This window comes from Scyliorhinus canicula, chromosome 12 (assembly GCF_902713615.1).
Source record: "Scyliorhinus canicula chromosome 12, sScyCan1.1, whole genome shotgun sequence".
Lineage (NCBI taxonomy): Eukaryota > Metazoa > Chordata > Chondrichthyes > Carcharhiniformes > Scyliorhinidae > Scyliorhinus > Scyliorhinus canicula.
In genome coordinates this window covers 57,671,472-57,695,003 of record NC_052157.1, presented here as the reverse complement: position 1 = coordinate 57,695,003, position 23,532 = coordinate 57,671,472, and the positions used below count along the sequence as shown (strand labels likewise).

General features: G+C 55.6%; 1 protein-coding gene across 1 annotated transcript in view; it reads right to left on the bottom strand.

The window, feature by feature from the left end:
* The window catches only part of LOC119975210 (myelin-associated glycoprotein-like), a 65,654-nt gene extending 43,772 nt beyond the window's left edge, over window positions 1–21,882 (bottom strand). Inside the window, exons 1-4 of the mRNA XM_038814825.1 lie at window positions 21,578–21,882; window positions 14,091–14,176; window positions 2,936–3,304; window positions 1,732–2,037 (exon numbers count right to left, since the gene is read on the bottom strand). Coding sequence (XP_038670753.1) covers window positions 1,732–2,037; window positions 2,936–3,304; window positions 14,091–14,139 — 724 coding nt within the window. The 5' untranslated portion in view covers window positions 14,140–14,176; window positions 21,578–21,882. The remainder of the gene's footprint in view (window positions 1–1,731; window positions 2,038–2,935; window positions 3,305–14,090; window positions 14,177–21,577) is intronic.
* Window positions 21,883–23,532: the final 1,650 nt, after the last annotated feature.

Sequence of the window (23,532 nt, the reverse complement as noted above, 5' to 3'; positions counted from 1 at the left end):
GGTGGGCCGTGAGGGTGATTCAGAGATCCTTCAGTGTGATTTAGACAAGTTGAGTGAGTGGGTGAGTGAGTGAGTGAGTGAGTGTGGAATGGCAGATGTAGCATAATTTGGAGAAATGCGAGGTTATCCACTTTGGTTGCAAACATGAGAAGGCAGACTATTACCTGAATGGCCATGAATTAGGAGAGGGGGATGTGCAATGAGACCTGGATTTCCTCCTACACCAGTCACTGAAGGTAAGCATGCAGGAACAGCAGGTAGTAAAGAAGACAAATGGTATGTTGTCCTTCATTGCGAGAGGATTTGAATACAGGAGCAGGGAAGTCTTGCTGCAATTATACAGGGCCACACCTGGAATGTGTGTAGTTTTGTTGTTCTTATCTATCTGAGGAAGGATGTTCTTGCTGTAGAGGGAGTGCAGAGAAGGTTTACCAAACTGATTCCTCGGATGGTCGGACTGACGTATGAGGAGAGATTGAATCGGTTAGGATTGTATTCGCTGGAGTTCAGAAGAATGAGGGGGAATCTCACAGAAACCCATAAAATTCGAACAGGACAGAACAGGGCAGATGCAGGAAGGATGTTCCCGATGGTGGGGGTGTCCAGAACTAGGGGTCACAGTCTGAGGATCCGGGTAGAGCATTTAGGACAGAGAGGAGGAGAGGTTTATTCACCCAGAGAGTGATCGGCCGGTGGAATTCATTACCACAGCCAGTTGAAGCCAAAATATCCGCGGCAGGATTCTCTGGTCTACCAGCCGCGTGTTCCACAGCGACGCGCCCAGGACTGACAGCGGGATTCTCCATTCCCGCCACCTGTAAATGGGATTTCCCGGGCGGGATTCTCTGACCCCCCCCCCCCCCCCCCCCCCCCCCCCGCCAGGTCGGAGAATCACCGGGGGGGGGGGGGCATGACTCCCGCCCCCACCGGATGCCGAATTCTACGCCGCCGGGGATGTGGCGGGGGCGGGAATCGCGCCGGTCAGCAGCCCCCCCCCCCCCCCCCCGACGATTCTCCAGCCCGCGCTGGGTGCTGCACGGGCGGCCACCGGGATCCTCGGGGGGGGGGGGGGGGGGGGGCGCAGGGGGATCAGGCCCCGGGGGATGCCCCCAATCCGCGGGCGGGCCTGTGCCGTGGAGGCACTCTATTCTTCCGCGGCGGCCGCTGTGGTCCACCGCCATGGCTGACGCGGAGATGAACCCCCCCCCTGCGCATGCACTGGGATGACGCCAGCACACGCTGAAGCTCCCGCGCATGCGCCAACTTGCACCGGACGGTGGAGGCCCTTCGCCGACGGTTGGCATGGTGCCAAGCCCCTTCCCCACCTTCCGGCACGGCGCAAACCACCCCGGCGCCGGCCTAGCCCCTGAAGGTGCGGAGGATTCCGTACCTTTGGGGCAGTCTGACGCCGGAGGGGTTCATGCCACTCCTTGGTGCCGGAGTTGCCCGCCCCTCCGATTCCCGCAGAATTCCCGCCCCATTGTGAACAGCGCAATGGAGAATCCAGCCGGCATTCTGCTGTGTATTTTTTCAGGAAGCAGTTGGATACAACACTTGGGATGAAGGGGAACAAAGGATATGGGAGGAGAGCCAGATCAGAGAATTGACTTGGATGATCAGCAATGATTATTAAGAATGGCAGAGCAAGCACGAAGGGCTGAATGGCCTCCTCTTGCCTTATTTTCTATGTTTCTGTGTTTCAAAATTAGTTCCAATAAAGCTGACACTTACACTGAACATCCAAAAGAAATGTCTGTAAAGATTCAGCGTTGGAGTGATTGTATTGAGCTCGACACCCCACTTGTTTGCCATTATCTTCCGCTGCTGGAAGGAAGGTGAAAGAGATGGAAAAGACTGAGTTGGTGTCATCCGATTCTGTCCCGTTGAAGGGAGATGAAGTATTTAACGCAGTGATGTTAGTCCAGGTCAGGTTAGGTGCGATGCCACCACAGTAGTGGTGGAATGTGCAGGTGAGAGTGATCTTTTCATTCTCTACAATTGTCGAAGTTGAGGAAATGTTGGGTTTCAGCTCCAGACCTGGCAGGACAAGGATAGAAAACAGTGTTAGAATTTTGAGAAGGCACGTCCAACCCCCTCCTCGAGGCGGTTACACAAGAACAGGAAGAGACCATTCAGCCCCTCGAGCCTGTCATGCAGGAACAGAAGAAGGCCCATTCAGTCCACTTGAGTATGTGATACAGGAACAAGAGGAGGTATATTCAGTCCCCTTGAGGCTGTTAAAATCAGGAAGAGGTGAATTCAGCACCCTCAAGTTACTCTATATCTAATCATATGATGAATCTATCCTGGTTGTGTTTGATAGGTAACAGTGCAGGGGGAGCTTGACTCTGTATCTAACCCCATGCTGTCCCTGTCCTGGGAGTGTTTGATGGGGACAGTGTAGAGGGAGCTTTACTCTGTATCTAACCCCATGCTGTCCCTGTCCTGGGAGTGTTTGATGGGGACAGTGTAGAGGGAGCTTTACTCTGTATCTAACCCCATGCTGTACCTGTCCTGGGAGTGTTTGATGGGGACAGTGTAGAGGGTGCTTTACTCTGTATCTAACCCTGTGCTGTACCTATCCTGGGAGTGTTTGATGGGGACAGTGCAGGGGGAGCTTTACTCTGTATCTAACCCCATGCTGTAGCTGTCCTGGGAGTGTTTGATAGGGACAGTGTGCTGTAGCTGTCCTGGGAGTGTTTGATGGGGACATTGTGCTGTAGCTGTCCTGGGAGTGTTTGATGGGGACATTGTGCTGTAGCTGTCCTGGGAGTGTTTGACGGGGACAGTTATGCTGTAGCTGTCCTGGGAGAGTTTGACGGGGACAGTGCGCTGTAGCTGTCCCGTCAGTGTTTGACGGGGACAGTGTGCTGGGAGTGTTTGGCGGTTCAGTGTGGTGGTGTCTTTATTGTGTACTGGAGAAAATAAAACTCACCTGAAACTGTTACACTGAGTGGCGCGCTCTTGCAAGTTTGATTCAGATCAACCAGCTTGATTCTGAAATAATATGTTCCATCATCTCCATCTCCGATGCTATTTATGACGAGGGAACAGTCGAGCTGGGTAAGGTTGCCTATCAGCTGAGCACGGGATCTGTAATCCTGGTGGATAGAAGATTGGAGCATGTGGTAGACGGTTATCGGAGATGATGTCTGATTCTGCTTGTACCAATCAACTTCAAACTGTGATGTATTCAGGATCCCGGCATGACTGTAGTTACATGGAATCAGCATGCACAATCCAATATGTCCAGTCAATGACTCTGGCAGTATAATTGTGCAGTTCGATTCAGTCGAGACCACCCCTGGGAAGAAATGATATGCGTTTCAAAACACATGATCCAGAATGTATTCAAATCATCCGTTTCAATATCTCTGATAGCCCGGCAATTGTACCCCTCAGGCCTCAGAGTGCTGCTCTGTCCGAGGGTCAGTACTGAGGGAGTGCTGCTCTGTCAGAGGGTCAGTACTGAGGGAGTGCTGCTCTGTCAGAGGGTCAGTACTGAGGGAGTGCTGCACTGTCAGAGGGTCAATACTGAGGGAGTGCAGCACTGTCAGAGGGCCGGTACTGAGGGAGTGCTACACTGTCAGAGGGTCAGTGCTGAGGGAGCGCTGCACTGTCGAATGGTCAGTGCTGAGGGAGCGCTGCACTGTCAGAGGGTCAGTACTGAGGGAGTGCTACACTGTCAGAGGGTCAGTACAGAGGGAGTGCTGCTCTGTCAGAGGGTCAGTGCTGAGGGAGAGCTGCACTGTCAGAGGGTCAGTACTGAGGGAGTGCTGCACAGTCCGAGGGTCAGTACTGAGGGAGTGCTGCACTGTACGAGGGCCAGTACTGAGGGAGTGCTGCACTGTCAGAGGGTCAGTACTGAGGGAGTGCTGCACTGTCGGAGGGTCAGTACTGAGGGAGTGCTGCACTGTCAGAGGGTCAGTACTGAGGGAGTGCTGCACTGTCAGAGGGTCAGTATAGAGGGAGTGCTGCTCTGTTAGAGGGTCAGTGCTGAGGGTGTGCTGCACTGTCAGAGGGTCAGTACTGAGGGAGTGCAGCACTGTCCGAGGGTCAGTACTGAAGGAGTGCTGCACTGTCCGAGGGTCAGTACTGAGGGAGTGCTGCACTGTCAGAGAATCAGTACTGAGGGAGTGCTGCACTGTTAGATGGTCAGTACTGAGGGAGTGCTGCACTGTCAGAGGGTCAGTACTGAGGGAGTGCTGCACTATCAGAGGGTCAGTACGGAAGGAGTGCTGCACTGTCAGAGGGTCAGTACTGAGGGAGTGCTGCACTATCAGAGGGTCAGTACTGAGGAAGTGCTGCACTGTCAGAGGGTCAGTACTGAGGGAGTGCTGCACTGTCAGAGGGACAGTACTGAGGGAGTGCTGCACTGTCCGAGGGTCAGTACTGAGGGAGTGCTGCACTGTCCGAGGGTCAGTACTGAGGGAGTGCTGCACTATCAGACGGTCAGTACTGAGGAAGTGCTGCACTGTCCATGGGTCAGTACTGAGGGAGTGCTGCAGTGTCAGAGGGTCAGTACTGAGGGAGTGCTGCACTGTTGGAGGGTCAGCACTGAGGGAGTGCTGCACTGTCCGAGGGTCAGTACTGAGGGAGTGCTGCACTGTCAGAGGGTCAGTACTGAGGGAGTGCTGCACTGTCAGAGAGTCAGTACTGAGGGAGTGCTGCACTGTCAGAGGGTCAGTATAGAGGGAGTGCTGCTCTGTCAGAGGGTCAGTGCTGAGGGTGTGCTGCACTGTCAGAGGGTCAGTACTGAGGGAGTGCAGCACTGTCCGAGGGTCAGTACTGAAGGAGTGCTGCACTGTCCGAGGGTCAGTACTGAGGGAGTGCTGCACTGTCAGAGAATCAGTACTGAGGGAGTGCTGCACTGTTAGATGGTCAGTACTGAGGGAGTGCTGCACTGTCAGAGGGTCAGTACTGAGGGAGTGCTGCACTATCAGAGGGTCAGTACGGAAGGAGTGCTGCACTGTCAGAGGGTCAGTACTGAGGGAGTGCTGCACTATCAGAGGGTCAGTACTGAGGAAGTGCTGCACTGTCAGAGGGTCAGTACTGAGGGAGTGCTGCACTGTCAGAGGGACAGTACTGAGGGAGTGCTGCACTGTCCGAGGGTCAGTACTGAGGGAGTGCTGCACTGTCCGAGGGTCAGTACTGAGGAAGTGCTGCACTGTCGGAGGGTCAGTACTGAGGGAGTGCTGCACTGTCGGAGGGTCAGCACTGAGGGAGTGCTGCACTGTCCGAGGGTCAGTACTGAGGGAGTGCTGCACTGTCAGAGGGTCAGTACTGAGGGAGTGCTGCACTGTCAGAGGGTCAGCACTGAGGGAGTGCTGCACTGTCCGAGGGTCAGTACTGAGGGAGTGCTGCACTGTCAGAGGGTCAGCACTGAGGGAGTGCTGCACTGTCCGAGGGTCAGTACTGAGGGAGTGCTGCACTGTTGGAGGGTCAGTACGGAGGGAGTGCTGCTCTGTCGGAGGGTCAGTACGGAGGGAGTGCTGCTCTGTCGGAGGGTCAGTACTGAGGGAGTGCTGCTCTGTCGGAGGGTCAGTACGGAGGGAGTGCTGCTCTGTCGGAGGGTCAGTACGGAGGGAGTGCTGCTCTGTCGGAGGGTCAGTACTGAGGGAGTGCTGCTCTGTCGGAGGGTCAGTACGGAGGGAGTGCTGCTCTGTCGGAGGGTCAGTACGGAGGGAGTGCTGCACTGTCAGAGGGTCAGCACTGAGGGAGTGCTGCACTGTCCGAGGGTCAGTACTGAGGGAGTGCTGCACTGTCAGAGGGTCAGTACTGAGGGTTGGCTGAGCAAGTGCAGCCAAAGTGCTGCTCAGCCTGGTTAGTGGGGGGGGGGGGGGGGGGGGGGGGGAGGGGGGGGGGGGTGGCGTGCGCGGGTCCTGGGGAATCAACTGGCGAGCCTTCATTTGCAGTGAGAAGCTCATGAGGCATTGTTAACTGGACCAATTAACGTTGAATTGTGTTGCCGGCCTCGCTGGGCCGCGCGCTGGGAAGTTCACTATAAGTCCAGCTCACTACCAAACTTAGAGGCCCTCTGTCCCTCACTCTCTCTCTTTCTCCCTCTCTCGCTGGGTGCGATTCTCTGGCCTCATTTTGCTCTCCCTCATACGGAATGAGGCCGGTGGGGAGCGGGAGTTGCCAAAAACGAGAACCTCGCCAGGCGCCAAACGGTTTGCGGTGCAACCGGCCCGCTCCCGCAGGCAAAACCAGGGGGCGCAGAGGGATCGGGCCACGGGGGATGCCCCCACGGTGGCCTGGCCCGCTCCCGCAGGCAAAACCAGGGGGCGCAGAGGGATCGGGCCACGGGGGATGCCCCCACGGTGGCCTGGCCCGCTCCAGCAGGCAAAACCAGGGGGCGCAGAGGGATCGGGCCACGGGGGATGCCCCCACGGTGGCCTGGCCCGCTCCCGCAGGCAAAACCAGGGGGCGCAGAGGGATCGGGCCACGGGGGATGCCCCCACGGTGGCCTGGCCCGCTCCAGCAGGCAAAACCAGGGGGCGCAGAGGGATCGGGCCACGGGGGATGCCCCCACGGTGGCCTGGCCCGCTCCAGCAGGCAAAACCAGGGGGCGCAGAGGGATCGGGCCACGGGGGATGCCCCCACGGTGGCCTGGCCCGCTCCAGCAGGCAAAACCAGGGGGCGCAGAGGGATCGGGCCACGGGGGATGCCCCCACGGTGGCCTGGCCCGCTCCAGCAGGCAAAACCAGGGGGCGCAGAGGGATCGGGCCACGGGGGATGCCCCCACGGTGGCCTGGCCCGCTCCCGCAGGCAAAACCAGGGGGCGCAGAGGGATCGGGCCACGGGGGATGCCCCCACGGTGGCCTGGCCCGCTCCAGCAGGCAAAACCAGGGGGCGCAGAGGGATCGGGCCACGGGGGATGCCCCCACGGTGGCCTGGCTCGCTCCCGCAGGCAAAACCAGGGGGCGCAGAGGGATCGGGCCACGGGGGATGCCCCCACGGTGGCCTGGCCCGCTCCCGCAGGCAAAACCAGGGGGCGCAGAGGGATCGGGCCACGGGGGATGCCCCCACGGTGGCCTGGCCCGCTCCCGCAGGCAAAACCAGGGTCACGCCGTAGGGTGGCGAGGAACCAATTATCACCCTTCAGCCCTATTTCCATCCCATTATCAGGAGCCACCCCATATCCAATAACCCCCGGCAATCAGTGGGCTCCCCAGCAGGGGCTCACACTGGCGCCGATTAGTACTCCATTTGAAAAACGTGAACCTGGCAGAAGGGCTTCCGCGGGGAGCCGAGGAGGGGAGTAGCCATCTTTGCTCATAGCCAAAGAGCCCGGGGGGCTGGGTTTGCCACCCCAGTTCTCGGCTGCGGGTGCATGATCCTACGCAGGGGGTGGGCCGCCATGGGAGGGAGGGGCAAATGGGTGAGGCGCCACCATGCTAACCCTGGATCGTGTGTACCCGTTCCTGGGGCAACCGTTTTCCCTGCCCATCTGCCCCACTGGCCACCCATAACCCCCACCGACTGCTGAGGCCTCTGGCAATCGTGGTTAAGTGAGCACTTCACACAACCTAAATGGGTTTCCGTGGTTGGGTGGGCCACGTAGCAGGTGGGAGTCATTGCCTGGCATTCCAATCAGACCTTGATCACATGCAGCAGCCAACATCTAAACACCCAGAGGATGGGACACAGCTCTGGGGACATGTCCACAGCCAGCGGGTGGGTGAATGCCTTGGGGAGGGGGAGATGCCTTGGGGGAGGGGGAGATGCCTGGAGAGATGAGCCACATTGCAGAAAAAAGTGACAGAGGCATCATACGAGATGTGGTCAAGGGGGTTTACTGTGTTTTACTGTGCCGCCCCTCCCCCCCCCTCCCCCCTCTGTCTCTTGTTCTTGATGCGACCATCAATTCACGTGAAACAGAAAGTAGATGTAAACGGTGGCTTTAATCGACTAGAACAGTGCCTGCCTGCGACTGCTCTGCTACTGAGAGCCGCCTACAGGGCAGCTGCTCTTTATACCTACCCTCAAGGGCCGGAGCCAGGGGCAGAGCCCACAAGGGCACCAACATGATACATCACAGGTTATATTGTACAATGGTCCATAGGTGGAGCCCACATGGGCAGCAGCGTGATTCAGTGTAAAACATGGTGAATGGTTAATACAATATGTTCACCACAGCTCTCTCCGTCTCTCTCGCTCTCTGTCTCTCACTCTCTCTGTCTCTCGCTCCCACTTTCTCTGTCTCTCAGTCTCCCTGTCTCTCTTTCTCGCCCTGTCTCTCTCTCTCCCTGTCTCTGTCTCTCTTTGCCCCGTCTCTCTCCCCTTGTCTCTATCTCTCTGCCTGGCTCTCTCTCTCTCCCTGTCTCTCTCTCTCTTCTTCTCTCTCCCTGTCTCTCCCTCTCCCTGTCTCTCTCTTACTGTCTCTCTCTCACCATGTCTCTCCCTCTCCCTGTCCCTCCCTCTCCCTGTCTCTCCCGCTCCCTGTATCTATCTGTCTCCCTGTCTCGCTCTGTACCCCCATCTCTCTCTCTCTCCCTGTCTCTCTCTCCCTGCCTCTCTCTCTCTTCTTCTCTCTCCCTGTCTCTCCCTCTCCCTGTCTCTCTCTCTCTGACTGTCTCTCTCTCTCCCTGTCTCTCCCTCCCTGTCTCTCTCTCTCCTTCTCTTTTCCTATCTCTCTCACCCTGTCTCTCCCTCTCCCTGTCTCTATCTCTCTCCCTGTCTCTCTCTCTCTCGCTGTCTCTCTCTCTCCCTGTCTCTCTCTCCCTGTCTCTCTCCCTATCTCTCTGTGGGAGTCACCACTGATGTATTATACTGTATATATGGGTTTTACAGTAAGGCCCCTGTACTACAGGTACGGGGGTAGATCCCTGCCTGCTGGCTCCGCCCAGTAGGCGGAGTATAAATGTGTGTGCTCTCCGTGCAGCAGCCATTTCGTCAGCTGCTGTAAGAGGCCACACATCTCTGTGTAATAAAGCCTTGATTACATTCCACTCTTGTTTCGTCGTAATTGATAGTGCATCAATTTATTGCACAGAGATTTTTCAGAGATGGACCTCCGCATCAAGCCGGATCGCCTGCAGCTGCATCCTCAAGCAGACAACGCCAAAAAGGACTTTGAACATTGGCTAGCCTGTATTGAAGCTTACAGCAGGTCTGCGCCAGACCCAATCCCAGAAGCACAGAAGCTCCAGACTGAGCTCCAACATTTTTCCCCTCGTCCGGGATGCGACTACCTATGCAGAGGCCATGGCGCTACTGAAGGAGAATTATGCTCAGCGGACCAACAAAATCTACGCTAGGCATCTCCGATCCACGCGGCACCAACTTCCCGGTGAGTCTGTGGAAGATTTCTGGCATACCCTGTGTGCCCTAGTGAGAGACTGTGGCTGGCAGGCCGTTTCGGCCACTGAACATTCGCCCCTGCAGATGAGAGACGCGTTTGTTACAGGCATAGGGTCTGACTACATTCGCCAGCGCCTCTTAGAAGGGGCCATGCCTGACCTCGCGGTGACCAAAAAACTAGCCTTCTCGCTTACGGTTGCCTCACGCAACGTACAGGCCTATGCCCCCGACCACGCGGCCCACCCCCCCCCGTGCATCATGGACAATGCCGACGGCCACCCCATCATGGACACCATCAGCAACCGCCCTCAGCCAACCCCACGCCTACGTGGCAACCAACCAACCCCGGGGGACCCAGATGCTACTTCTGCGGACAGTCAAAACACCCCCGGCAGCGCTGCCCGACGGGGAGCGCGCTCTGCAAGGCCCGTAGCAAGAAGGGACATTTCGCTGCAGTGTGCCAGGCCCACTCAATCACCGCTATTGTCCCGGCACCCACCGCGTGCGGCCTGTGGGCACCGCCACCTTCCCCTCCTCGGACCACGTGCGGCCCGTGGGCCCCGCCATCTTGCTCCACACACAACACATGCGGCCCGTGGGCTCCACCATCTTGCCTGCCTCAGAACCAATGGGTGCCGCCATCTTGGCTGCCCCAGGACACGTGCGGCCCATGGGCCCCGCCATCTTGCCTGCCCCAGGACACGTGCGGCCCATGGGCGCTGCCATCTTACCCGGCCACAGTACCCCTGCCCATCCGGCACCTCATCAGGCCGCTCATCGCCTGCAACCGTCATCGACCAGCCGCGTCTTGCCTCGGTCACGATCGGCGAGTCTCGACCGCACAATCTCGCGACCGCTTCGACAAAGGTGAAGATCGACGGGCACGAGATATCCTGCCTTGTGGACTCCATGAGCACTGAGAGCTTCATCCACCCCGATACGGTAAGGCGCTGCTCCCTCGCGGTACACCCCGCTAACCAGAGAATCTCCCTGGCCTCCGGATCCCACTCCGTGGCGATCCAGGGGTACTGCATCACCACTCTCACTGTCCAGGGTGTAGAGTTCAGCGGCTTCCGCCTCTACGTCCTCCCCAACCTCTGCGCTGCCTTGCTACTCGGCCTGGACTTCCAGTGCAAACTCCAGAGCCTAATCCTGAAATTTGGCGCGCCCCTACCACCCCTCACTGTATGCGGTCTCACGACCCTTAAGGTCGACCCGCCTTCCCTTTTTGAAAACCTAACCCCCGATTGCAAACCCGTCGCCACCAGGAGCAGACGGTACAGTGCCCAGGACAGGACCTTCATCAGGTCTGAAGTCCAGCGACTGCTTTGGGAAGGTATCATCGAGGCCAGCAACAGCCCCTGGAGAGCCCAAGTGGTATTGGTGAAAACCGGGGGAAAAAACAGGATGGTCGTTGACTACAGTCAGACCATCAACCGGTCCATGCAGCTCGACGCGTACCCCCTCCCACGGATATCTGATATGGTCAATCAGATTGCACAGTACCGGGTCTACTCGACAATGGACCTGAAATCTGCCGACCACCAGCTCCCCATCTGTAAGGCGGACCGCCAATACACTGCGTTCGAAGCAGACGGCCGCCTTTACCATTTCCTTAGGGTTCCCTTCGGCGTCACCAACGGGGTCTCCGTCTTCCAACGGGAGATGGACCGAATGGTTGACTGGTACGGACTGCGGGCCACCTTCCCGTACCTGGATAACGTCACCATCTGCAGCCACGACCAGCAGGACCACGACGCTAACCGTTCCAAATTTCTCCACACCGCCACTCTCCTCAACCTAACTTACAACAAGGAGAAGTGCGTGTTCAGCACGAACCGATTAGCCATCCTCGGCTATGTGGTTCAGAACGGAGTTCTAGGGCCCGACCCCGATCGCATGCGCCCCCTCATGGAACTCCCCCTCCCCCACTGCCCCAAGGCCCTCAAACGATGCCTGGGGTTCTTTTCATATTACGCCCAGTGGGTTCCAAACTATGCGGACAGGGCCCACCCACTCATTCGATCCACCGTTTTCCCCCTGATTGCCGAGGCTCATCAGGCCTTCGACCGTATCAAGGCCGACATCGCCAAGGCCGCGATGCACGTGGTCAATGAGACGCACCCCTTCCAAGTCGAGAGCGATGCATCAGACGTCGCTCTGGCTGCCACCCTCAATCAAGCAGGCAGGCCCGTGGCATTCTTTTCCCGCACTCCCCATGCCTCCGAAATTCGGCACTCCTCCGTCGAAAAGGAGGCCCAAGCAATCGTTGAAGCTGTGCGACATTGGAGGCATTACCTGGCCGGCAGGAGATTCACTCTCCTCACTGACCAACGGTCGGTTGCCTTCATGTTTAACAACAGACAGCGGGGCAAGATCAAAAACGATAAAATCTTGAGGTGGAGGATCGAGGTCTCCACCTACAATTACGAGATTTTGTGTCGCCCAGGTAAGCTCAACGAGCCCCCCGATTCCCTATCCCGAGGTACATGTGCCAGCGCACAAGTGGACCGACTCCGGACCCTGCACGACAATATCTGTCACCCACAAGTCACCCGTTTTTACCACTTCATTAAGGCCCGCAATCATAGAATTTACAGTGCAGCAGGAGGCCATTCGGCCTATCGAGTCTGCACCAGCTCTTGGAAAGAGCACCCTACCCAATCCCACACTTCCACCCTATCCCCTTAACCCAGTAACCCCACCGAACACTAAGGGCAATTTTGGACACTAAGGGCAATTTAGCATGGCCAATCCACCCAACCTGCACATCTTTGGACTGTGGGAGGAAACCAGAGCACCCGGAGGAAACCCACACATACACGGGAAAAACGTGCAGACTCCGCACAGACAGTGGCCCAAGTCGGAATCGAACCTGGGACCCTGGAGCTGTGAGGCAATTGTGCTAACCACTATGCTACCGTGCTGCTCTGAATCTGCCCTACTCCACCGAGGAGGTCAGGGCTATCACCAGAGACTGCCAGGTCTGCGTGAAGTGCAAACCGCACTTCTACCGGCCAGACCGTGCGCGCCTGGTGAAGGCCTCCCGCCCCTTTGAACGCTTTAGCGTGGACTTCAAAGGGCCCCTCCCCTCCAGTGACCGCAACACGTACTTCCTCAGTGTGGTCGACGAATATTCCCGATTCACCTTTGCCATCCCATGCCCCGATATGATGTCTGCCACCGTCATCAAAGCCCTCAACATCATCTTCGCTCTGTTCAGCTTCCCCGCCTACGTCCACAGCGACCGGGGATCCTCATTCATGAGCGATGATCTGCACCAGTTCCTGCTTAACAAGGGCATTGCCTCGAGCAGGATGACCAGCTGTAACCCCCGGGGAAACGGGCAGGTGGGGCGGGAGAATGGGTTGGTCTGGAGGGCCGTCCAGCTGGCCCTACGGTCCAGAAATCTCCTGGCCTCCTGCTGGCAGGAGGTCGCCCAACGCACTTCACTCCATTCGGTCGCTCCTGTTCACCATGACTAATGAAACCCCCCATGAAGTCCACCTCCGGGATTCCGCTCCCAACGTAGCTGGCAGCCCCAGGACCCGTTCTCCTCCGTGGACACGTTCGACTCCACAAGGTGGACCCGTTGGTTGAAAGGGTGCAGCTACTCCATGCCAACCCGCAGTACGCTTACGTAGCGTACCCCAACGGCCGCCAAGACACAGTCTCCCTCAGGGACCTGGCACCAACTGTTTCCATACACACCCTCCCTCTGCCCTGGCGCCACCCTCCCTTCCCCCGGCGGACCCCACCGCAGCCCCCACTCCGGGACAATCCGGCCTCCCCTTGCTTCCCACCCGGGGATGAAAAGGATTTCGACACGCTCCCAGAGTCACGAAAGACCAAGCCGACGCCTGAGTCGCCACCAGCACTGCGGCGCTCTCGACGGCAGATCAAGGCACCGGACCTCTAAATTTGTAACATTCTCTGTGATTTTTAAAAGCAATCTGTATGTATATAGTTCTCCACCACCCCCGCTAGACTCATTTTTAACAGGGGGTGAATGTGGTAGTCACCACTGATGTATTATACTGTATATATGGGTTTTACGGTAAGGCCCTTGTACTACAGGTACGGGGGTAGATCCCTACCTGCTGGCTCCGCCCAGTAGGCGGAGCATAAATGTGTGTGCTCTCCGTACAGCAGCTATTTCGGCAGCTGCTGTAGAAGGCCACACATCTCTGTGTAATAAAGCCTCGATTACATTCTACTCCGTCTCATCATAATTGATAGTGCATCACTCTCTCTCTCTCCCTGTCTCTCTCTCCCTCTGTCTCCCAACTCTCTCTCTGTCTCTCCCTGTCTCTCTCTCTCTCCCCGTCTCTCTCTCTCTCTCTCTTTCTCTCCCTGTCTCTCTCTCTGTCTCCCATCTCTCTCTCTCTCTCTCCTCTCTCTTCCTGTCTCTCTCTCTCTCTCTCTCCCTGTCTCTCTCTCTCTCCTCTTCCTGTCTCTCCTCTCTCTCTCTCTCTCTCTCCCTGTCTCTCTCTCTCCCCCCCGTCTCTCTCTCTTTCTCTCCCTGTCTCTCTCTCTGTCTCCCAGCTCTCTCTCTCTCTCTCTCTTCCTGTCTCTCTCTCTCCCCGTCTCTCTCTCTCCCCGTCTCTCTCTCTCTTTCTCTCCCTGTCTCTCTCTCTCTGTCTCCCAGCTCTCTCTCTCCCTGTCTCTCTCTCTCTCTCTTTCTCTCCTGTCTCTCTCTCTCTCTGTCTCCCAGCTCGCTCTCTCTCTCTCCCTCTCTCTCTCTCTCTCTCTCTTTGGCTCTAGTTATTTTTACACATTGATACCTTGGATCTGAGCTGTGAGCAGAAACAATGCCCAGGCTGCAACAACCATCGTCAGAAACTGGCTTCACTCGAAATTACTGAAGAACCTGGAAGATAGGAAGAGAGGTTAAAATGACAAAAACAACAACACCTGTCATTTGTACAGCACCTATTGAACAGTGTGTGGTGAATGTAATTCATACTGTATTGTATTGTATAGTATTATGTCCTTGTGGGGCCTGTCTGTGAGCCGTTGCGCAGCTCTGCCCATAGGGGGAGATGAGGAGCTTGTACAGGGCTCCACCTTTAGCTCCGCCCGTGGCTCCACCCATGAGCCCTCCCAGTACCGGAAGTATAAAGTGCTGCAGCCGAGTGAGCCTGCCCTCAGTTCTTCTGGTCGCAGGCAGGCTCAGTTGTAAGACTATTAAAACCACAGTTTACTTCCAATCGTGTTCCGAGTGAATTGATGGTCACATCACAGTGAAATATTCCCAATGCTCCTCAGGAATGTCAATCAAATCCCAATTCAACACATGTCACTCGGGGACAGGCAATAAAGAGCTTGATAAGAGAAATCAGTTTTAAGGAGTGTCTGAAAGGAAGGCAGTGACAGAGAGAGCAAGAGCGAGAGGGGCAGAGAGATAGAGAGGCAGAGAAAAAGAGGGGCAGAGAGAGAGGGGCAGAGGGAGGGGCAGAGAGAGAAGGGCAGAGAGAGAGGGGCAGAGACAGAGGGGCAGAGAGAGAGGCTGAGAGAGGGGGCAGAGAGAGAGGGGCAGAGAGAGGGAACAGAGAGAAAGGGGCAGTGAGAGAGGGCAGAGAGGGGGGTGCAGAGCGAGGGAGGGGCTGGGAGAGGGGGACAGAGAGAGGGGGGCAGCGAGAGGGGGGCAGAGAGAGGGAGGGGCAGAGAGAGGGGGCAGAGAGAGAGGGGCAGAGAGAGAGAGGGTGGCAGAGACGGGGGCAGAGAGAGAGAGAGGCAGAGAGAGAGGGCGGCTGAGAGAGAGAGGGGCAGTGAGAGAGGGCAGAGAGGGGGGTGCAGAGCGAGGGAGGGGCTGGGAGAGGGGGGCAGAGAGAGGGGGGCAGCGAGAGGGGGGCAGAGAGAGGGAGGGGCAGAGAGAGGGGGCAGAGAGAGAGAGAGGCAGAGAGAGAGGGCGGCTGAGAGAGAGGGGGCAGTGAGAGAGGGCAGAGAGGGGGGTGCAGAGCGAGGGAGGGGCTGGGAGAGGGGGGCAGAGAGAGGGGGGCAGCGAGACGGGGGGCAGAGAGAGAGAGGGGCAGAGAGAGGGGGCAGAGAGAGAGGGGCAGAGAGAGAGGGGCAGAGACAGAGGGGCAGAGAGAGGGGGGCAGAGAGAGAGAGGGACAGAGAGAGAGGGACAGAGAGAGAGCGGGAGAGACAAAGGGGCAGAGAGAAAGAGAGAGAGTCGGAGAGAGATAGAGAGACAGAGAGAGAGAGAGGCGGACAGAGAGAGAGCGAAAGAGAGAGAGGCAGAGAGAGAGGGGCAGAGACAGAGGGGCAGACAGAGAAAGAGAGGCTGAGAGAGAGAGGGACAGAGAGGGGCAGAGATAGAGGGGCAGAGAGAGAGAAAGGGAGAGAGAGAGAAAGGGATAGAGAGAAAGAGAGAAAGTCGGAGAGAGAAAGAGAAACAGAGAGAGAGAGAAAAAAGGAGAGCATTAGAGAGACATATAGACAGATTGAGAGAGTCGGATAGAGAAAGAGAGCTGCAGAGAGAGATAGACAGACTGCACAGCCCTCCCTCAGTACTGACCCTCCGACAATGCAGCTCCCACTCAGTACTGAACCTCTGACAGTGCAGCACTCCCTCAGTACTGACAATCTGACAGTGCAGCATTCCCTCAGTACTGACTCTCTGACAGTGCGGCACTCCCTCAGTATTGAATCATAGAATCATAGAATTTACAGAGCGGAAGGAGGCCATTCAGCCCATCGAGTCTGCACCAGCCTTTATAAAGAGCACAAAGAGGGATTGCTCACAGTGCAGCACTCCCTCATTACTGACCCTCTGACAGTGCAGCACTCACTCAGTACTGACCCTCCGACACTGCAGTGCTCCCTCATTACTGACCCTCCGACAGTGCAACACACCCTCAGTTGGGACCCTCCGGCAATGCTGCAGTCCCTCAATACTGCCCTCTGACAGTGCAGCACTCGCTCAGAACTGATCCTCTGCAAGTGCAGCGCTCCCACAGTACTGACTCTCTGACAGTGCAGCGCTCCCTCGGTACTGCCCTCTGACAGTGCAGCACTCCCTCAGTACTGCCCTCTGACAGTGCAGCACTCCCTCAGTACTGACCCACTGACAGTGCAGCACTCCCTCAGTACTGCCCTCTGACAGAGCAGCACTCCCTGAGAACTGACCCTCTGACAGTCAAGGATTCCTTCAGTACTCACCCTCCGACAGTGCAACATTCCCTCAGTACTGAACCTCCGACACTGCAGCGCTCCCTCAGTACTGACCCTCCGACAGTGCAGCATTCCCTCAGTACTGAACCTCCGACACTGCAGCGCTCCCTCATTACTGACCCTCCAACAGTGCAATACGTCCTCAGTCGGGACCCTCTGACAGTGCAGCTCTCCCTCAGTACTGACCCTCCGACAGTGCAGCACTCCCTCAGTACTGACCCTCTGACAGTGCAGCACTCCCTCAGTACTGACCCTCCAACAGTGCAGCACTCCCTCAGTACTGACCCTCTGACAGTGCAGCACTCCCTCAGTACTGCCCCCTGACAGTGCAGCACACCCTCAGTTGGGACCCTCCGAAAATGCTGCAGTCCCTCAATACTGCCCTCTGACAGTGCAGCACTCCCTCAGTACTGACCCACTGACAGTGCAGCACTCCCTCAGTACTGACCCTCTGACAGTGCAGCACTCCCCCAATACTGCCCTCTGACAGTGCAGCACTCCCTCAGTACTGACCCTCTGACAGTGCAGCACTCCCTCAGTACTGACCCTCTGACAGTGCAGCACTCCCTCAGTACTGACCCTCCGACACTGCAGCGCTCCCTCATTACTGACCCTCCAACAGTGCAACACGTCCTCAGTCGGGACCCTCTGACAGTGCAGCACTCCCTCAGTACTGACCCTCCGACAGTGCAGCACTCCCTCAGTACTGACCCTCTGACAGTGCAGCACTCCCTCAGTACTGACCCTCCAACAGTGCAGCACTCACTCAGTTCTGACCCTCCGACACAGCAGTGCTCCCTCATTACTGACCCTCCGACAGTGCAACACACCCTCAGTTGGGACCCTCCGAAAATGCTGCAGTCCCTCAATACTGCCCTCTGACAGTGCAGCACTCCCTCAATACTGCCCTCTGACAGTGCAGCACTCCCTCAGTACTGACCCTCTCACAGTGCAGCACTCCCTCAATACTGCCCTCTGACAGTGCAGCACTCCCTCAGTACTGCCCCTGACAGTGCAGCACTCCCTCAGTACTGACCCTCTGACAGTGCAGCACTCCCTGAGAACTAACCCTCTGAAAGTCAAGCATTCCTTCAGTACTCACCCTCCGACAGTGCAGCACTCCCTCAGTACTGAACCTCCGACACTGCAGCGCTCCCTCATAACTGACCCTCCGACAGTGCAACACGTCCTCAGTTGGGACTCTCTGACAGTGCAGCACTCCCTCAGTACTGACCCTCCGACAGTGCAGCACTCCCTCAGTACTGACCCTCTGACAGTACAGCACTCCCTCAGTACTGACCCTCCAACAGTGCAGCACTCCCTCAGTACTGACCCTCCGACAGTGCAGCACTCCCTCAGTACTGACCCTCTGACAGTGCAGCACTCCCTCAGTACTGACCCTCTGACAGTGCAGCACTCCCTCAGTACTGACCCTCTGACAGTGCAGTGCTCCCTCAGTACTGACCCTCCAACAGTGCAGCACTCCCTCAGTACTGACCCTCCGACAGTGCAGCACTCCCTCAGTACTGACCCTCTGACAGTGCAGCACTCCCTCAGTACTGACCCTCTGACAGTGCAGCACTCCCTCAGTACTGACCCTCTGACAGTGCAGCGTATGATGCAGGTGGTTGTGACATTAATAGTGATGAAACTAAGAGAAATGGGAAGTGAGCTGTTTGAAATGAATCTATTGTGTTTCTCAGACAAGAGCTCCGGTTGAAAAATTCATCCCGAGAACATTGCGCAATGTATCAGACTCATGTGGTGAATTTCACCATCGGCCTGCTAACTAGCCAGTCAAAATTCTCCTTTTGACACCGTGCACCCTGTCATGATACGCAAACATGCAGCTAATGAACACATAGAATAGGACATGACCAATGAGCAGTCAGGACACTCAGGGGTGGTATCTCACTATAAAAGGAATAGTTGGTCTTTCCACAGACCAACATCTAGAGTGAGACAAGGTGTATCCTCAGCGTCACACCCCAGCAAGGCTGGTTCAGTTAGACTGAGTTACTACAACTACAATTAGATTAGCAGAGAGTCAAACTCATTGAGAACTGTGCTCATAGTTCAATAAAATATATTGAACTCACTTCAAAGTCTTTTACTTAAAACTGCACCAGGTGGCAGCTTGTGTTATTCCAAATTACATAACACAACACACCCTTTACCAAAGGCCTTTGTTATGGAGTCTCCGGCTCCGCACTCGCGTAGAGGGAGAGCAGGGAGAGCAGCTGGTGAAGGAAATGAGAGGAGGAGGGGAGATGGAGAGTCAGGAAGTGGAGAGAGAAAGGAAGGGTGTGGGAGGGGGGGAAGCAGGGAGAAAGGAGAGGGAGGGTGTCCGGGACTGGAAACTCAAGAAGCGCAGAGGGGTAAAGAGATTCAGAGAGATGGGCGAGAGAGAGGGGAGAGACTGAGAGGGGAATTGGGGAGCAGAGGGGCTGTGAGCAGGGAGGAGTGAGGGAAGGAGGAGAGAGAGAGAGGGAAGAGAACAGGAGGGAGAGGAGAGGATAGTTTGGGGTAGAGGCCTGGGTCAGCAGCCTGCATTGACCTCACCCATTTAACATGGTCAAACAAGCCAAGGTTACTAAAAACAGCAATTCACAAGCGTGGAGACACAGGAGATGGTCCGGACAGGCAACGGAAATCTCACTCAAATAAATCGCTTTGAAGGAGCATGTCATAGGAGAAAAGAGAGAGAGCGAGGGAAAGAGAGAGAGAGTACGTGAGAGGGATAGCAAGAGGGAGAGATACACAGAGAGGGGGTGGAGAGAGAGCGACAGAGAGAGAGAGATGGGGAGGGGGAGAGCGAGAGTTAAAAAGAGACAGCAAGAGAGAGAGACAGAGGGGAGAGAGAGAGACACACACACAGAGAAAGTGATAGAGCAAGAGAGACAGAGAGAGACAGACAGGGGGAGATAGAGAGAGAGAGGGGGAGACAGAGAGGGAGACAAAGAGGGGGATACAGAGATATAGAGGGGGAGACATAGAGCGAGACAGAGAGGGGGAGACAGAGATAGAGAGGGGGATGCAGAGAGGGAGACAAAGAGGGGGAGACAGAGGTAGAGAGGGGGAGACAGGGAGGGAGACAAAGAGGGGGAGACAGAGATAGAGAGGGGGATACAGAGAGCGAGAGGGGGAGACAGAGAGCGAGACAGAGAGGGGGAGACAGAGATAGAGAGGGGGAGACAGAGAGCAAGACAGAGAGGGGGAGACAGAGATAGAGAGGGGGAGACAGAGAGGGAGACAAAGAGGGGGAGACAGAGATAGAGAGGGGGAGACAGAGAGGGAGACAAAGAGGGGGAGACAGAGATAGAGAGGGGGATGCAGAGAGGGAGACAGAGAGGGGGAGACAGAGATAGAGAGGGGGAGACAGAGAACGAGATAGAGAGGGGGAGACAGAGAGGGAGACAAAGAGGGGGAGACAGAGATAGAGAGGGGGATGCAGAGAGGGAGACAGAGAGGGGGAGACAGAGATAGAGAGGGGGAGACAGAGAACGAGACAGAGAGGGGGCGATAGAGATAGAGAGGGGGAGAGAGAGAGCGAGACAGAGAGGGGGAGTCAGAGATAGAGAGAGCGAGAGAGATTTAGGGGGTAACTTCCAGGGCCCAGCCCCCCCCCCCCCCCCCCACCCAAGGCAGCTGAAGGCAAAGCCGCCAATGGTAGAGCGATGCGAATCGAAGGATGCTCAAGAGGCCAGAATTGGAGGAGCACAGAGATCTCGAAGGGTTGTTCGACTGGAGGAGTTTACAGAGATAGGGAGGATGTAGGGGCTGGAGGAAGTTACAGAGATAGGGAGGATGTAGGGGCTGGAGGAAGTTACAGAGATAGGGCTGGTTCTAGGGGTTTGAGGAGGTTACAGAGCTAGAGAGAGTTGTAGGGTATGGACAAGGTTACAGAGATGGGGAAGGTTGTAGGGGATGGAGGAGGTTACAGAAATATGGAGCGCTGTAGGTGTTGGAGGAGGTTACAGTGATAGGGTGAGTTCTAGGGATGTGGAGGACGTTACAGAAATAGTGAGGGTTGTAGGGGAGGTTACTGAGATGGGGGGGGTTGTAGGGGTTGTTGGAGGATATGGAGATAGGGATTGTTGTAGGAGCTGGAGGAGGTTACACCGATAATGAGGAGTGTAAAGGCTGGAGGCAGTTCCAGAGATGGTGAGGGTTGTAGGGGATAGATAGTAAGGGCTGTTGGGGATGGAAGAGGTTACATAGATAGTAAGGGATGTTGGGGATGGAGGAGGTTACAGATATGGGGGATTGTAGGGGCAGAAGGAGGATACATAGATAATAATAATCTTTATTATTGTCACAAGGCTTATATTAAGACTGCAATGATGTTACTGTGAAAATCCCCTAGTCGTCATACTCCGGCGCCTGTTCAGCTACGCAGAGGGAGAATTCAGAATGTCCAAGTCGAGCATCAAGCACGGCTTTCGGGACTTGTGGAAGGAAAGGAATGCTGCAGTGGCTGGAGAAGGTTGCTTCGATAATGAGGGGTGTAAGGGCTGGAGGAGGTGACAGAGATAGGGAGGGGTGTAAGGGCTGGAGGAGCTGACAGAGATAGGGAGGGGTGTAAGGGCTGGAGGAGCTGACAGAGATAGAGAGTGCTGTAGGGGATGAAGGAGGTTACAGAAATAAGGAGGGGTATCGGGGCTGGAGGAGGTTACAGAGAAAAGGAAGGTTGTCAGGCCTGGAGGATGTTACAGAGAAAGGGAGGTTTGTCGGAGCTGCAGGAGGTTAAAGAGATAGGGTAGTTTGTAGGGGCTGCAGCAGGTTACAGAAATGGGGTGGGTTGTGTGGGCTGGAGGAGGTTACAGAGATATGGAGGGCAGTGGCGATATTTGAAAACATGGATGAGAATTTCATTTTTTTTCATTTCCATTTGGAAGTGTGGTCTTGCTGGTCTGAGATCCGGTGTCGCTCAGCGAGGGAGAGGCAGAGCGTGAGAGATGGTGTTCGAACGGAATCTGTGCGTGTTTGGACACGGGGGTGCTGGGGGGGGGAGTAGGGGAGGGCGGGGTCAGCAGAGTCTCTGTCGAGTAAGGGTCTTGGCAGGAGGAGAAAGCATTGATTAGTCACCCACCTGTCTCTAGAAGGCTGCAGGTACCATGGTGACAGCAGCAAGCCCCTGAATCAGGTGTGGGCTGGTCACAGCTCCAGGGCGAACAAGTGAACGATGTAGTCTCGTCCTCTGAGACACCGGCGTGCCCACAACCCTCAGACCTGCGAGAGAGAGGGGTCGAAGGGGCTCCGTGGAAAACAGAACAGTCCACACTGCTGGATTTCCACTGCCCTCTTCGCGCTGTGGGAAATCACCAGACGCTGGGGGGGCGGGGGGCAAGTTCCTGTCGCCGGTTGAACCTCAGACACTCTCGAATAGTCCCTCACCGCTGCCCAGTCAAATTTCCTCCCATGGACTTTTGAGCTACAGGAGCAGGAAATAGTCACTTCCTCCTGCTGTTCCTGCCTCCCTCCAAGGCCCGGCGACTGCCAGTGACATAGAAACATTCCTCCCTTCGCGAAGGCAATACGTTAAATTACAACCCACCCTCCCCATCCAACCATCTCCTCACTGCCCCAACCCCCTGAACATGTGAGAGAGGGGAGAGAGACAGTGAGAGAGAGCTTGGAGGAGGGCAACAGGGCAGGAAGGAAAGAGAGATGGCAAAGTTAGAAGGAGAGTGAGGAAACAGAGGCGAGATGGAGAGAGGGAGACTGAAGGAGAGGGAGAGAGAGAGAGAAAGACAAACAGCAACAGGGCAAAAAAGAAAGAGAGACAGCAATGTTACAGCGTGTGAAATGGGAAAGGGACAAAAAGAGAGAGAGAGCGAGACCTTGAGAGAAAGTGACAAAGTCAGAAAGAAAGGGAAATAACAGGGTTAGAATGAGAGAAACCAGAAGATTGATGGACAAAGGTAGAGACAGAGACTGTGAGAAAAATTGAGAGATAGAGGTAGAAAGAGAGAGAGACACAGTGAGAATGACTGAGACAGAGAGAGAGATGGTGAGAAAGAGAGACAGAGAGAAAGAGACAAAGAGAGACAGTGAGAAAGATTGAGTCAGAGAGAGAGGCGGTGAGAAAGACTGAGAGAGAGAGACAGTGAGAAAGAGAGAGACAGAGAGAAAGAGACAAAGAGAGAGAGTGAGAAAGATTGAGTCAGAGAGAGAGAGACGGTGAGAAAGATTGAGTCAGAGAGAGAGAGATAATGAGAAAAAATGAGACAGGGAGAGCGGCAGAGAAAGATAGACAGTGAGAAAGATTGAGATAGAGACTGAGAAAGAGAGACAGTGAGAAAGATTGAGACAGAGATGCAGAGAGAGACCATGAGGCTTGAAGGGCTGAATGGACTGCTCCTGCACCTATTTTATATGTTTCTATGTGAGACAGATTGAGACAGACAGAGAGAGACGGTGAGACAGATTGAGACAGACAGAGAGAGACGGTGAGACAGATTGAGACAGAGAGAGAGAGGGAAAGAGAGACGATGAGAAAGATTGAGACAGAAAGTGAGATAAATGATAAGAATGATTGAGACAGAGGCACAGAGACACTGAGAGAGAGAGAGACGGTGAGAAAAAGGGAGAGAAAGATGCAGAGAAAGAGGAATGGTGTGAAAGAGACACACAGAGAGAAAGACCGTGAGAAAGAGAGAGACACACAGATATAAAAATAGAGCGAGAGATGGTGACGAAGACTGAGAAGTAAGAAAGAGAGACAATGAGAAAGATTGAGACAGACACACAGAGAGAGAAAGAGAGACAGTGAAAAAGATTGAGGCAGACAGAGAGAGATGGTGAGAAAGATTGAGACAGAGACACGGAGATGGTGAGAAAGAGAGAGAGAGAGAGAGTGTGAGAATGATTGAGACAGAGAGAGAGAAAGAGAGAGACAGTGAGAAAGATTGAGGCAGACAGAGAGATGGTGAGAAAGATTGAGACAGAGACACGGAGATGGTGAGAAATATTGAGACAGAGACACGGAGAGGGTGAGAAAGAGAGAGAGAGAGTGAGAATGATTGAGACAGAGAGAGAGAGAGA